The 14754-nt window shown below is 37.8% G+C and overlaps 4 protein-coding genes and 1 long non-coding RNA gene across 6 annotated transcripts in view; 3 read left to right on the top strand and 2 right to left on the bottom strand.

Moving 5' to 3' along the window:
• Positions 1-1399: 1399 nt before the first annotated feature.
• On the top strand, positions 1400-3216 carry LOC106307446 (protein phosphatase 2C 56-like). Its single transcript, XM_013744408.1, has 4 exons — positions 1400-2016; positions 2090-2380; positions 2476-2581; positions 2644-3216. Exons 1-4 carry the CDS (start codon positions 1522-1524, stop codon positions 3006-3008), a joined length of 1257 nt encoding a protein of 418 aa, XP_013599862.1. The 5' UTR covers positions 1400-1521; the 3' UTR covers positions 3009-3216.
• A 3366-nt stretch (positions 3217-6582) lies between these two features.
• LOC106307447 lies at positions 6583-8363 on the top strand. Of its 2 annotated transcripts, none has more exons than XM_013744410.1 (6): positions 6583-6755; positions 6994-7060; positions 7446-7529; positions 7657-7771; positions 7856-7973; positions 8055-8363. In XM_013744410.1, the coding sequence occupies exons 2-6, from the start codon at positions 7051-7053 to the stop codon at positions 8106-8108; spliced, it is 381 nt and encodes a 126-aa protein (XP_013599864.1). In that variant the 5' UTR covers positions 6583-6755; positions 6994-7050; the 3' UTR covers positions 8109-8363. The 2 variants fall into 2 exon arrangements, with proteins under 2 accessions (XP_013599864.1, XP_013599863.1); XM_013744409.1 differs by having other exon boundaries at positions 6585-6755; positions 7437-7529.
• Positions 8364-8569: 206 nt separating this feature from the next.
• LOC106307434 lies at positions 8570-9116 on the top strand. The gene is made up of 2 exons (XR_001263330.1): positions 8570-8765; positions 8853-9116. It is a non-coding gene; the product is annotated as an uncharacterized LOC106307434 (long non-coding RNA).
• A 283-nt stretch (positions 9117-9399) lies between these two features.
• On the bottom strand, positions 9400-11515 carry LOC106307433 (RNA-binding KH domain-containing protein PEPPER-like). Its single transcript, XM_013744391.1, has 6 exons — positions 11189-11515; positions 10744-10999; positions 10458-10606; positions 10115-10360; positions 9792-9983; positions 9400-9709 (listed from the first exon to the last, which is right to left on the bottom strand). The coding sequence occupies exons 1-6, from the start codon at positions 11486-11488 to the stop codon at positions 9431-9433; spliced, it is 1422 nt and encodes a 473-aa protein (XP_013599845.1). The 5' UTR covers positions 11489-11515; the 3' UTR covers positions 9400-9430.
• Positions 11516-13255: 1740 nt separating this feature from the next.
• Positions 13256-14754, bottom strand: part of LOC106308791 — an 8649-nt gene continuing 7150 nt past the window's right edge. The window contains exons 3-5 of the mRNA XM_013745911.1: positions 13925-14219; positions 13622-13640; positions 13256-13576 (exon numbers count right to left, since the gene is read on the bottom strand). Coding sequence (XP_013601365.1) covers positions 13256-13576; positions 13622-13640; positions 13925-14219 — 635 coding nt within the window. The remainder of the gene's footprint in view (positions 13577-13621; positions 13641-13924; positions 14220-14754) is intronic.

Here is a 14754-nt window from a genome sequence, read left to right as displayed (position 1 = left end):
TGTATAGGTTGATGTAACCGCTTGATATCATCTCTCAGACTGGTACCGCCAGTGGTGACCATAACCTGGATGTTCAAGTATTTGGAAAGCTCCTTGCAAACCTGTGAAGTCTGAAGAGCCAGCTCTCGCGTTGGAACTAGAATCATGGCTGTATAAAAAATAAACACAGTCAAGACTGTAACTATATTTGTTCGCAAATACAGGAGTTCCTAACAATAAACCAGCATACTTTGAATAACATTGGTATTTGGATCAATTTTCTCAAGAACTGAAATGCAGAAGGCACCAGTCTGATAACGAGTATCAGGAGGTGGGACCCTCAACGTTGCCTTCCAATCTTGGCCGCCACTGAGAGTAATGGAGCCACTGAATCTATCAGCACAAAAGAGATATCAGCTTCACCCTTCTAATCCAATCAATTCATAAAAAGGTCTGAAGATCAAAACACATCGAACTTGAGGTAATTAGCCATTGGTTTAACAAAACACAACAATATCGCAAAACCACATTATTCAAACAAGTTGTTTCATTACAATGATCCTATGATCTACAATCCAAGACCAAGCAGGGACAGATTGAAGCATATCAAATCAATTTTTGGCTAATCAACAATCAATTTAGTCCATAAAAGAAGGTACATAAAAGAACGTACCTGATTTGGGTCACTGTCAGAGTTGCATAGAGGAGGCTGAGTTCCAGGTTCTCTTTCCTGATAACAATCGTTTGTCCAAGAAGAAGAAGGGTAAAAAACCCAATTGCGACGAGTGAGAAGAAGGTGATAACGATGAAGGTCGGGACGGAGGAAGATTGCGCAGAGAGATTGATCAGGACGGAGGAGGCGTTGGGGAGTGATCAGAGCTCGGAAATCATGAGGTGGAGAAGTAAAGCGTGGAGACGGAGAGTGGAGATGTATATGGGAAGAGAGTACCTCATGTCGAGGTCAAAAAGCATGGCGTCGGAGAGGAGATCGGAGAGGATATCAGAGGTGGTGATGGCTTTTGAGAGATTGATTTTGTTGGAGATTTGACACGTGTACATTGAGAAACGTCCCTTGCTTCCCCTAAATAAGATACGTCTTTTGTGTTAATATGTATTTTTGATTTTTTTTTTAATCAAAATTAATCTAAGAGACTCATTAAAAACTTGGGATAATAATGCTCTTAAGTAGCTGAATCTAGAAACGGTTTTAGTTGTGAAAATTAATTGAAGAGAGAATATAAAATATTTAAGAGGTTGTAACGAGTTACCCACAATACAGGAAACCCTGATTCAAATTCAATACGTACATATTTGTTTTCTTTTGCTGTGTGGTGATTTTATCCCGGGAAAATTTCTGTATCTATCTAACGGTTTCATGTGGTAGTTCTTTTTTTTTTTTTTTTTATCAAATCATGTGGTAGTTAAAGTACTTATTTTTCTTTTGTGGAGACTGGAGAGTCATGGGTTTCTTGTCTGCATAGCTTGTTCTCTTTAAAAACGAATAAAAAGGAGAGAGAGAAAACAAAGCTTGAGGTTACATCAATGGAGGAAGTATCTCCGGCGGTTGCTATGATTTTCCCCGAAACCCAGATGGAACTCGCAGGGATCATGTTGGGTAAAAGCTACCGCAACGGCCAATACTCAACTCAAGATTCCGACAACGGAGATTCTAGACAGGAGACTTCATGCTCTGTTTCTGAATCTAGAAGAGTTTTGTCCTCTCCCAACTTCAACATTAAGAAGCAATCATCACCCGCTGATATTGCCGCCGCCGGAGAAGAGATCAACGGTTCAGATGAGAGATCGACGGAGAAGAAGATGATCAGCAGAACAGAGTGCAGGACTCTGTTCGAGTTCAAGAGCGTGCCTCTGTACGGTGTGACTTCCATCTGTGGAAGAAGACCGGAGATGGAAGATGCTGTCTCCGCGATACCAAGATTCCTTCAGTCTCCAACCAATTCGTTGATAGATGGTCGTTTCAATCCTCAGTCCGCCGCTCACTTCTTCGGTGTCTACGACGGCCACGGCGGTTCTCAGGTAACAAACCAATCAATCTCCTCTGTATACTGCAAAAAGTATGTGACTTTGATTGGGATCTTGTGTTGTGTAGGTAGCGAACTATTGCAGGGAGAGGATGCACTTGGCTTTAGCGGAGGAGATAGAGAAGGGGAAACCGATGCTCTATGACGGTGACACGTGGCAGGAGAAGTGGAATAGAGCTCTGTTCAGCTCGTTCCTCCGCGTTGACTCGGAGATCGAGTCGGTGGCCCCGGAGACTGTCGGGTCAACGTCGGTCGTCGCCATCGTGTTCCCGACTCATATCTTCGTCGCGAACTGCGGCGACTCAAGAGCCGTTCTTTGCCGCGGCAAGACTGCGTTGCCTTTATCTACTGATCACAAGGTTAAGCATATGCAGATTCATACATACGTATTGGTTCTTTAGCTTCGTAGGTTTTTGATTCTTGATTTAAATCGATTTGTTATGTATGTGTGTAGCCGGATAGAGAAGACGAGGCGGCGAGGATTGAAGCCGCCGGAGGGAAAGTGATCCGGTGGAACGGAGCTCGTGTGTTCGGTGTTCTTGCCATGTCAAGATCCCTTGGTAAGCTTTCTTCTATAAATAGAAACTTTCTTTTGTTCTTACAATCATGTATTGTGTGACAGGCGATAGATACTTGAAACCGTCGATCATTCCTGATCCGAAAGTGACTGCTGTAAAGAGAGTCAAAGAAGATGACTGTCTGATACTAGCGAGTGACGGTGTTTGGGATGTAATGACGGATGAGGAAGCGTGTGAGATGGCCCGGAAGCGTATTCTCTTGTGGCACAAGAAGAACATGGTGGCTGGAGATGCGTCGTTGCTCACGGAGGAGAGAAGAGGGGGAGGGGAAGGAGAAGATCCGGCGGCAAGGTCTGCGGCTGAGTACTTGTCAAAGCTGGCTTTACAGAGAGGAAGCAAAGACAATATAACTGTGGTGGTGGTTGATCTGAAGCCTCATAGGAAACTCAAGATCAAAGCCTTGAGCTGAAACAGAGGGTCCTTTTTCTATCTTTTATCAAAGAATATAGGTCTCTCAAAGAAACAAATTATAATTTTTAAACTGACATGTTACAATCATGTCAGACAATGTAGCTTAAAATGTTAAGCTCATTGTCTTTACGTCTCAAAAGCCCCTTGTATTTTTCCTCCTGGGCTTATTGTAATATGGTTACAATATACATTAATATATAGACATCTTACGCTTCAATTGGTCACCACATTTTAGGAAAAAAAAAGAATAAATTTGTTGTTCCTCAAAAGTTGATACCAACCAATAGGTCTGGGCGTTGGGGTACCCGTTGGCGTTTAGATCAGGTTTTTTGGATTTCGGTTCTTTTTTATAACACCTCCTAGGTCTCGTTCTAGTAAATTTGCAATTACGGATCGGGTTCGGGTCGATTTTGTATCACATCATAGAACCCATAAAGTAATCATACATCATTCGGATTCGGGTTATATCGGATCGGTTCAGATATACCCGAAATAAAATCTAAAATTTAAAAGTAAAACATAAGAAATATATATTTATTTATATATAATTAAGTATTTAAGGTAGTTATTTAAATTTTAAATACTTATTGTTAGATAACATATCAAAATAAATATGAAATTGAATATTTGAAGTATATATTCATGTTTCGTATAATTATATTGTATATTATTTTGGACATTCGGATCGGTTTCTTCGGATATTTTTTCGGATTTTTTTTTTTTTTTCGGTTTTTCGGGTTACCCGTTCGGGTTCGGTTAATAACATTTTGGGTTCAGATATGTTTTGTACCACCTTACAAGACCCATTCAAATATTTTTTTACATTTTGGACCGGATACGGATCGGATTTTTGGTTCGGGTTCGGTTCGAATTTTGGATTACGGATATTATGCCTAGGCCTACCAATCAGATTGAAATTTTTGTCAAATTTTTAACACACGGACCCCACTATATTCCTCTCTTTTCCTCATTTAAGGAGGAACTCATGAACAAATAATTCCTCCTCTAATTTCGATAAAGAACCAGTTGAATCTATAGTTTAAAGTTTTTTTAAGTGATAAAGTTCAGATGAATTTAAAAGTTGGCGCAAGAAACTAACAAAATATTCACGCATCAACGTCCAACCTCAGTTTAACCTTATTATATAAAGTTTAAACTTATCGTTTCAATCTCATGATTATCCCATTAACTCTATAAATAAATAGTTAATAATTCTTGTTTCACTGTACGTGTACATTGATGCTAATTTATATTTATTAATTAAATTATGAAAACATCTATTCTTCTGTTTGTTTACCAGCAGTTATGTTTACTAATTGTTCAATTCTTTATTCCTCTGTAGTCAATTTTTCTTTTCAGTTCAATTCCTTAAATGAAATTTTGTTCAATATTTTTTCCATTTATTTTGTTCATTAAGTGGTCACAGCCTTAGTATCATCTGTTTATATCCAAATGATTTTCAATCAGTGTTCTAAAATACGGTTTAGGCGCTATACGATAACCGACCATATTGTTTTCATGTTATACAGTGTTTTATGTGGATTTATATATTTCAGGCGAATAATAACGTTTAGGCGGACAATTATGCGGGCTACGCGGACGCCTAAGCAGATTTTAAGCATTAATATTCAAAAATTAAACTATTAATATTATTATTATATTTTATTAATGTTATTATTTATATTACTTTTACTTATTTTATGTATTTATTTGATTGTAGATATTAGTGTAATTGTTGCAAAATCATTTTAAATTTATCATCTTTATATATTTAAAATGACTTTAATTTTTATAATTTTAAACTATTTATATATGTTAAACTATATACTTATACATAAAATTTGATCTAAAATATATTTATGTTCAGTTTTTTTTTTAAAGTAATGTATATATATTAATCTTATACTTATATTTCATGTAAAAGTATACATCCGTATATACCCCGTTTAGGCGTCCGCCTATACGGCTAGGCGCTATACATTCATCTAACGCGTAATGAACGGCTAGCGCGTTTTAGAACACTGTTTTCAATATTTTTGCATATGAAAATAGAAAGATATTTTACTCTCTATCCAAAGAACTCTCTCAAAAGTCATATATTATTAGAGAGCATCTCTGCTAGTGGATAAAAAATATAACTTCGTGGTAAAAGGGGTGTTCAAACTTGGTTCTAGGCTTCTAGCTGATAGCAAGTGGGGGGAATCAAAGATCCTGCGTTGGTGAAGTAAGACGAGAGATTCGCATCTGAATCTTCAAACATGTTCACGAACTTGTGTTCCCATATCACCAGCAAATCACAAAAATGACGAAGTTATTCACATGATGAAAGATATACATGAGAGACTCTTGTATATGATTACGCGCCAGAAGTTCGTTTGCTGATTTTCTCTCTTGGATTTTTTTTGGTACACTACACAAGTGATATAACAAATCATCATTTGAAATGCCTACTCGTTACGGGATAAATAACATGAAAATGCCTCCAAGTTGTGTCTCACCATAAAACCACCTCCAAAAGTTTATTCTATTTTTTTTTTTATTTTAAAATAAAGTAACTGTAAATATATATAATAGAGTTAAAGTTTGTTTCAATGGTACTCTAATTTATAGTAAAAAACAAAGTAATGAAAAAAAATAAACAAGTTATTCTGTAAACAAAATACCATTAGAGTATTTTTATCTAAATTCTATTTTATAGTGAAAAATAGAATGGGTCGGAGATGCCTTAGCGAGATGAAAAAACAAAACTCTGGAGAAAACAGTTTGGAAGGTGCACAAGGAGGTGGGTTTTAAACAATGGTGTCTGTCTACTAGCTCATAAACGCTGGTCCATCCCTTCATGTGTCCCGGTGGGGTAAAGGGAAATTTACCCAGTGCACATTCGAGCAGAACCAGTCCCAAGCTTCAAATATCACACTTGTTGCCATACAAATCGCCTCCCCTTCTCTCTGGCTAAAAAAGGATATCACTCTTGTTCATATAACCCCTTTTAAACTCCGGAAACAGAGTATGCGTGCGCAGTGAGTGTTTAATGATCATACTAGTCTTTATGACTAATGTTCTTGGAGGAATAGTCTTCTGGTTGTTAAATCGTTTATTTTTAATAATCAATTTCCATTGCTTGACAGGTTGTGTGATATTAATTAAGCAAACAAACAAGCTACTATATATACATTTAAATCGTCATGATAATTACATAAACACCAAATGGAAGAAATCAACAAAAGTTAAACGTGAAGTGTTGGTAAGTGATATCGAGTTGGACATACTTTAATATTTGTTGTATCTATTACGTTTATTTAAAAAGTTGTACATATTACTAAAAGTACTCGTAAACTAACATTTGGAAATAAACTTTCTTTTATTGGTTAAAAACTAAACTTGATATTTGTTGAAGACGTTTTCAATTTGAGAGAGCAAACACGATTAGTAGCTAAAACTGCAGTATATGAGATGGTGAATACATACCTAAACCAACAACTAAAAAAATATGATTAAAGTCTAAAGATAATAAATAATAAATATTGCTTATGGATTAGCATAATTAGCAAAATAAGAAAAAGGGATGAACTTTGGGGTTGGGCAAAAGAAAATTAAAAAGTCTCTCCTTTGAGTCTGACCTCAGACTTGGCTTCTTCTGCTTCTTCTACTCTCTCCGCATTTAACGCTTACGAAGTTGAAGAAGAAGAAGAAGAAGAAGAAGAAGAAGAAGAAGAAGGAAGACGACTCTCTCCTTTCGCTTAAGGTTGCTTGAATCTCGATCATCTCCCCCATCTTCCCTTTGCAATCAATCTCCTCTCGAATTGAGTCATTCATAGATTTCTAGTACTACATCTTTTCAGTTAGAGAGAATAATCTAATCCGCACTCTTGGTGTTTGATTGATTGATCGATCGATCTGTGTGTGTTTCGAGCCTTAGTTCGATTGAAATCTATCTTCAGGGGTGTAAATTCATATTGTTACTGTTTTTTTTTTTGTTGAAGGCTAATTTGAAGCAAGAGCTTGACGTTCACCGAGAAGCTCTTTTTACTGAAGAACATATGGCAGAAAGTAATCATCTTCTTCTTCCCCTTTATGATCAGATTAGTCATCCAAATCTTGAGAACAAAGTAGTTTACTTGCTGTAATTGATTGCATATATATGATTTCTGAGAACACGAACATGGACAGCGTTGACTCTATCAAAAGCTTTTAGAACCAAACAATAAGTTAAGATTTCTTTAGGGTAGTTATGGCTCAGTCTCAAATATTTGAAAAGATTTAAACCAATAGAAATTGGTTAACCGAGTATTGATACTGGTTTGTGTTGGTTAAGCTCTTTGTAAGATCGTTGACTCATGCTTTCAAGTGGGGAGTACCTTGAAGTTTGATGAGTTTTTCATCAGTTTGGATTTAATCTATTCTATTGATTTTTATATTTTGTAAGATGTTAAAGAGCGTGCAGAGCTGGTGAAATCCATGGGAGATAAGCATGCCAGTGTTATCAGACCAGCTGCTAGATACTACTCTGCTATTAAAGGTATCATCACCATTCACAACTAGCTCTCTCTCATTGCATTAAGAAACTCTTTACAAAATGTAAAACCCTTTTAAGTCTGTTCAAGTGTTGATTCTTTGTGAGCTAATACATTGGGCTTGTGTGGTAGATGCTATGGTTTGTGGGAAAGGAAGATATACGCTTGTTAAAGACGTGGATGATGTTGAAAATGGAGCGTATGACAAGCCTCTCCCATGCTTCGGTTGCGGAATAGGATGGTTCTCGTGAGTAGAATCTTTTGTTTTGTTTTTGGTGTTAACTGTTAAGTCTCCAGTTCTGTTTACCTGATGATATCTCTCTCTTTACAGCTTCCTCCTGGGATTTGTGTTCCCTCTCTTGTGGTATTATGCGACATTTCTCTATTTCGGGAACTACTACCGCAAGGATCCTAGAGAAAGAGCCGGTCTTGCTGCTTCCGCAATCACTGTAATGACTCTCTCTCTCTCTCTTGGGTCTTGACCGTTTGAGCTTCCAACGAAATGATGATGAGATCTCGTGATGTTGCAGGCGATGGGATTCTCCCTCTTGCTACTGGTGATTGCTGTTTTCAGGTGGTTTTAGTGGCGCTTCTTCTTACTTATACACACCATACTCTTGAGCTAAATATATATATATGTATAATCTTGGTCCCTTCCTTGTCAAAGGATTATAGAGGAGGGACTTAGATATATGGCTGTACATTCAATATAAACCCAAAGTGAAGATACTATACCTTATATTTACTCAAATCTCTGTATCATCTTCTTCTCATTATCTACGTTTGTGTGTACAAAGGAACAGAATAAAAATAAACCGAATAAATAGTTGTTTCTTTCTTGAGCTAATGAATGTTTTTTCATTTTTTTTTTGTTGGCTTTGCACCGGTTAAGTAATAAACCACAATATGTGAATTGGTAGAACAAACCGAGTTGAAATTGGAATTACAGTAATGATTTTATAGCAGCAAACCAATTAAAAAGGGGAAGTTGCCCTTCACGCGCGAGTTCGCGCGTGATAAATAAAACAAAGCTTCGTTTATTAGTTTTTAGTTTTACCAGTTCAAGTGTACATACAGTCGCGCAGTCGCGGTTGTTCAAAGAAGAGACAAAAAAGATGAACAAAAGATTTGGGGGGAAGAAGCCGACGGGAACTCCGTCTTTAGCGTTGTCAACCGTCGTCGTTGTAGCCTCATTGCTCGCCGGAGCCTCCGTCGTACACAATTTATACAAGCCAGATCTCGTAAGTTATATTCTCTTTCAATGCGTGTAAGGTGTTCGATGTAATGTCGAGATGATCTGATAATCATTTCTCCTTCTAAATTTCCAGACATTACCTCAGATGGGAAGTGATGAAGTAGACAAGAAGGAAGAATCTCGAAACAAAGATTAAAATCCCTTTTTTTTTCAGTCGTTTCTTGTCTTTTTATTTCACAATCTCCTCTGGGTTCGGAGTTTTATGCCCTTAAGACTTTTTTCTGTTACGTAATGAATAAGTCCGCTCACTGGTCAATTACTTTGTGATCCATCCAAGAATTTGATTGCAACTTTGCATTTACATTGCTAACTGGATGTAAAGAGATTTTAGATTTTATCTCATTTGGCAAATGCTAACATACAGTGTAGACCAGTAAAAGTTGTGGATAGCTCCATGATGGATATAGCCCTTTCCGCAACACATGGGTCTCCTTATAGTTTTCATACATCATGTCCAGGTAGAAAATCCTACTTTCAACACGTAAGAGTTCCCATGGTTCCGTCAAAATCTCATAGACACCAGCATATAAAATCAAAACGAACATGACAAAAAGAAGGAAAAAACATGAAACTGTTATATGTGACTAGATCTGTCGTGTCATGTGACTAGATCTGTCGTGTTAACTTCGGAACAACACAGAGCACAACGATTCATAAACTGTAACTGCTGTAACCATTAACATCAGAAGCTGGTCTATATTCCGTATCGTAAGTTTGCCCAGTCAGAGTCGGCGTGTAGGTTGACTGACCAGGCAGTTGAGAGTATGATGTTGGTCTGTACTGCACAGTCTCTGTGCCCGTGTAGGTACTCGTGAGCGGCTCTTGACGGTTGCTCAGCTGAGGAGGATATACAGCAGGTACATAGCCAGTGTCGACTCTAGCATATCCCCCTGAAACCCAAACCGGTTCCTTGTGATTGCTGATGAACTCCTACGCACACACACGTAGACAACAAATAAGTTTGTAAATTAATCTTTAGCATTTACGCAAAACACATGAAATGCGTTCTTACTTGAATTAGCAGCTGAGCAGTTTGTACTTGAGAAGAGGTGCCTTTGATTTCCACTGTGATTTCATCAGGATGTGGACTCTCTTGAATGGTTACGGTAGCTCCGCTACTCCGGCGGATGTAGGCTATATTAGCTCCTTCCAAACCAATAATATCCTCCGCATAGGAGAACGGTATTTGCATTGTTTGAGATACCTGTTAAGAAAACCCATAACAGAAACGTCTTTAACTAGTTCAAAGATATAAGCTTAGATGCTGTATCCAATGTGAGAACGTTATAACACTAAACATTTTGAGGAGACGATGCTGTATCCAATGGAATCTACCTGTGTAACAAAAGCAGCGGAAACACGAGCAAGGGTGGCGGCGAGTACAGGATCTTGACCGTACATAGAAGCTGCTGAAGGTTGAACACGTGACTCCACCCGAGGATCACGCTCCAAAAACAGAGGCTCCCTTCGTGCTAAGAGGGAGAGATCAGACTCCATCACATTTGACGAAAGAGTATGGAGAGATGACTTGTTTTCAGCCAAGGGTTCTTCCTGGCGAACTTGAGAGACTCTAGCTAAGTACTAAAGATGAAAGAAACAAAAATTAGACAACTCAGAAAAGAACAAAAAAAGAGAGACACCCAAGGAACTAGTTGTTCAGACAACTTAAAAAGCTTACTTGCTTCTCGAAGAGAGGAACCACAGAATGGTCGACTAGAAACTTCCTTAGGTGGCCAACAATCGCTTCTAACGCTTTTGCAATCTTTAAAGCTTCCCCCTGCACATCCACTATCCTCTCATCTTGCCCAGCATAAAACGGTGTTTCCTCTGGCAGCAAAAAAAAAAAAAAAAACACTTTACATAGCACACAACTTCATAAACATAGACTCAGTTTCTACAAGATGATACATATGAATTAAAGAATTAACTGAACTTTACAGAGACAAACAAAGAGATGATACTACCTTCTGATAAAATGCGAACTGATGCACCAGAGTTCTCTACTATTGCTTTAATGGAGGATCCTTGTTTCCCTATCAAACTTATCGCCTGCATAGACGTAACTAATAAACGCACTGAAGAGACGGCACTTCCAGCTTTTTGAACATCATCATCGTCATCGTTATCAGGCAATTCTGAAACTCGTCTGAACACCCTCACGACTGCTCCCATTGCAGGCGACATGTACGCCTCTAGATCTTCCTTCGCAGATATTAGCACCTAAACCATAACATTCAAGACCAAAAAGACATTAACTAAACCACAATCTAACTCGAGAATAAATAATTAAAAACTAAAACTTTCGAAAAGAAAAAAATCATCACAAGAACTGAAACTTTAACGCAAGAATCTTAACACTGATTCTTAGAAAACCCCTAATTATCTCCAATTGTGTAGAAAGAGACTAACGACGCGATCTTGAGTCGTGGCGGGACCGTCGAGGACTTTGATGCGAGCGCGAGTCTCCTCGCACATCTTTCTGATGATATCTCCTTTGCGTCCGATGATAGCTCCGACTTTAGCTACGGGGACGATCACTCGAAACACGCAATCCCCAGGCCAACCTGGCCATCTCTCCGCAGCAACTGAGCTATCCGGTTGATTCAATTCAGGGAAGGCATCAGAGTTTTCGTTAAGCAATGTTGTGGCAGTGACTCCGGAGGGTATGGGAGTTGTGCCGTTATCCACGGAATCTGCGACGGCGGCCATCAGAGAACCACCGACCGGCAATAAAAGGTGAAAAAGAAAGCGATTTAACTTTAACCTCTCGTTATGAAATGATACCACGTCGTTTCAATACTTGGGCCTATGGTGTACATGAGGCCCGTAATGATATTCAGTTCCGCTTCTTATTGTCCATGAGCTGCTCCATAGAATATTCAAACTACATGAAGGTTCTCCAACAAAAAAAGGTTCTAATGGATATATCTAATGATTTTTTAAAAAGAAAAAAAATTACAAAACAAAAAAAAATGTAACAAACAGTTTTTTATTTTTGCCATCAACAAACAGTTCTCAAATGAGACAAATAAGAACCCTTTCGTCCATTTGGCAGCATCCAATTCCAATTAATTTAATTATTTAATTAATTAAAATTTTGTTATTAACTTACATTATATTAAAATACTGATTTTGTGATTTTTTTTTGAGAACTTATCGAATAATATTGATCTTCGATACATATTTAAAATAAAGTCGACTGAGTTAGAGCAGCTCGACTGAAGAGTTCTAATAGGTTTTAAAGATTAAAAATGTCAAAACGAAAGAGAATGAGATAGAAAATTTTAGAAAAACTCACCATAACCTCGAATACATATTTTGTTTAAATTGTTTTTAAAAGATAATATCTATATTAAGTTATAGTTTGTCTGTATAATTTGTATTACTAATTTTAGTAATTAATATATCATATAAACAATTTTAGATATATTTATACTCAATTTTTGATGTGAAAATATTTTTTGCTATTAAAAACCTAAAATAAATTTCTTGTCCAGAGGCCTCGAAAAACTTTGAGCGGGGAGTATGGAGAGTCATGAAACAAGCTCTGTTATATCCAACATCTCACTTAACAATCCGTTATCCGTCTCTCTTGGTTTCAGTTTTATGTTCAGGGTATTATTCTTTCATTGTTTCTACTAGAAAACTACTATTCTACTCACGTTTCTTAGCCAGTTTTGCCCACAAATGATCTTTTAGCACTTGATTGCCTTTAATTATTTAATTTAGTAGTCTGAGTTGTGACTAAGATCTCGACACTATAAAAGTGGTATAAACTCGGTTACTTATATATGAAACCTAACCTGAACGAGTCCTAGGCTTATTGGTGTAATTATCAGTTAGCACTTGGTTGCATATTTGATCGTCCCAGCTTTGCTGCAGTGACCAAGACTAGTATCTGACCAAAGAGATCAAACGGGTTGTCATTATATTTCTTTCAGATAACCATAGATTACGAACCAAAAGCATCAACTAGTACGTGAACCAACCTAAGGAAAGACCAAAATTTTCTGCAGGACACAAGAGCCATCGAATTTTACAGACATCGGATAATATCAAAGTCACTAGTAAGAGAGAGGAATAGGCCTGTAAGGGTATTAAGTGGACCTTAGCAGAATCTTATCTTCTGTGTAGAAGGTAGTGGTACGTAAGGCTGCGGTATTGTGAACGCTATAGCTAGTACCCACATAATATATGGAGTTAGGGCTGATTCCAGGGGACATCCAAGATCTCCAGTGCCTTTTGATCATATGGGTATTTTGGTCCGGGTTTTAAACCCTTAGATGAGAGGAGTGTATGAAATTTATAAGGTTACCTTATTGTTGGAATGGAATTGAACAAAAATCATTCATGGATAGTAAATTCCATTAGAATAGAACATTGGATTTAAATGATAGCATTAGCATGGGAAAGCAAAAACACCTATAACATTAATGAAGCAAACAAACTAGCAACAACCATCTAAATCAAGTGGTGCTAGAGAGAAAATTGCCAGTAAGGGAATTCAATTCTCGTCACTGGACATTCATCATCTTTGTGGAAGGTAGTGCAAGTTTTGGTGGTGAGATCATAAACACCAAAGTTACGACCCACAAAATAGATGCAGTTAGGCTTGAGTCCAGGAGACGTGCTGGCCGGGACGCAGAAAGCCTGTCTATGTCCAAGAAACATACAAAGATCTCCAATGTCTTCTGTGTAGATCATTGTCTTATTATAATCACACGATTGCTCCCCCGCCCTATACACCATGAATTTTTTCGTTACATGCTTCAATGTTGACACCTCGTTTTCATCGTCCTTCTCCAAGTCGGTGTCGGAGTCTGAGTCTGAGTCCATCCACACCTCTGAGTCCTCACCATACCTGCAAAGACATGATAGAATACTAAACTCATTCACACAGAAATATATGATTCAAATTCATTTCAAACCTACTAACAAAGAATTGACCAAGTGACTAGAACTCTTAGATTATTTAATAGGTGACTAAGGGGTCATATGTTCAAGTTGCGTTAGGAGAGGTCTTCTCCCCAAAAAAAGTGAATTTACGAATTCAGAAAATGCTAGTCATTCAAAAAAAAAACCACCAACTACTTAATTTCTAAATAAGAACTTTATATTCTATGTATAGCTAATTAGATACTATACCACTTGACTAGGAAAAGGTTTCCGGTGGGTGACTCCACAAGGTGGTCTGTCCTTGAACATGAACTCAACTCCGAAACCTCATTAGACACCGAGGCTGGAATGTCGTCAAACTTCAAGCCCATGAACTCGAGTTTGTCATGCTCTTCTTCCAAATAGCAAAAGTAGTTGCATCCGGGACTTGGAATGTAGAACCTTTTATCATCTTTGGAGAACATGAGGCTCGAGGAAGGGTTGATACACCCAGGAGCGTTTTTGATGTCGATCAATTTTGATCTTCCAAAAGGCCTACATACCACTACAAGAAAACAGCTGTATTCTGACGGACATTCCGACGGAAAATGAAATCCTCGGAATTTCCCGAGGAATTTCCGAGGAAACCCAAAATTAGGTTTCCTCGGAATTTTCTTGGAATATACCGATGGAATTCCGAGGAAATATCAATCCGTCGGAATATTCCGACGGAATAATGAGGAAAAATGTATTCCTCGGAAAAAACCGATGAATTCCGAGGATATATTATAGCCGTTGGAGAGCCGTTGGGGGATTTTAAAAATTCCGAAGAAATTCCGACGACCTAGCCGTTGGCGTCGGAATTCCGTCCGAATTTCCTCGGTCTGTCGGCAAGATTTCAACTATAAATACAAGCCCCCCTCTTCCTCTTCATTCACTCCATATCTTCATCCTCCCTCTTACTCTCTTTACACACGAATTTGATTCATAAAAAACATGTCTTCTTCAAATTATTTTTGTTCTTGGATCGATCGACCTCATTTAGATCCGAACACGAGATTGCTTACGGAAGAATACCAACGAGGTATAACCGAATTCAT

This window comes from Brassica oleracea, chromosome C8 (genome assembly GCF_000695525.1).
Source record: "Brassica oleracea var. oleracea cultivar TO1000 chromosome C8, BOL, whole genome shotgun sequence".
In the NCBI taxonomy this organism is placed as follows: Eukaryota; Viridiplantae; Streptophyta; class Magnoliopsida; order Brassicales; family Brassicaceae; genus Brassica; species Brassica oleracea.
This window is presented reverse-complemented; position numbering and strand designations above follow the sequence as displayed.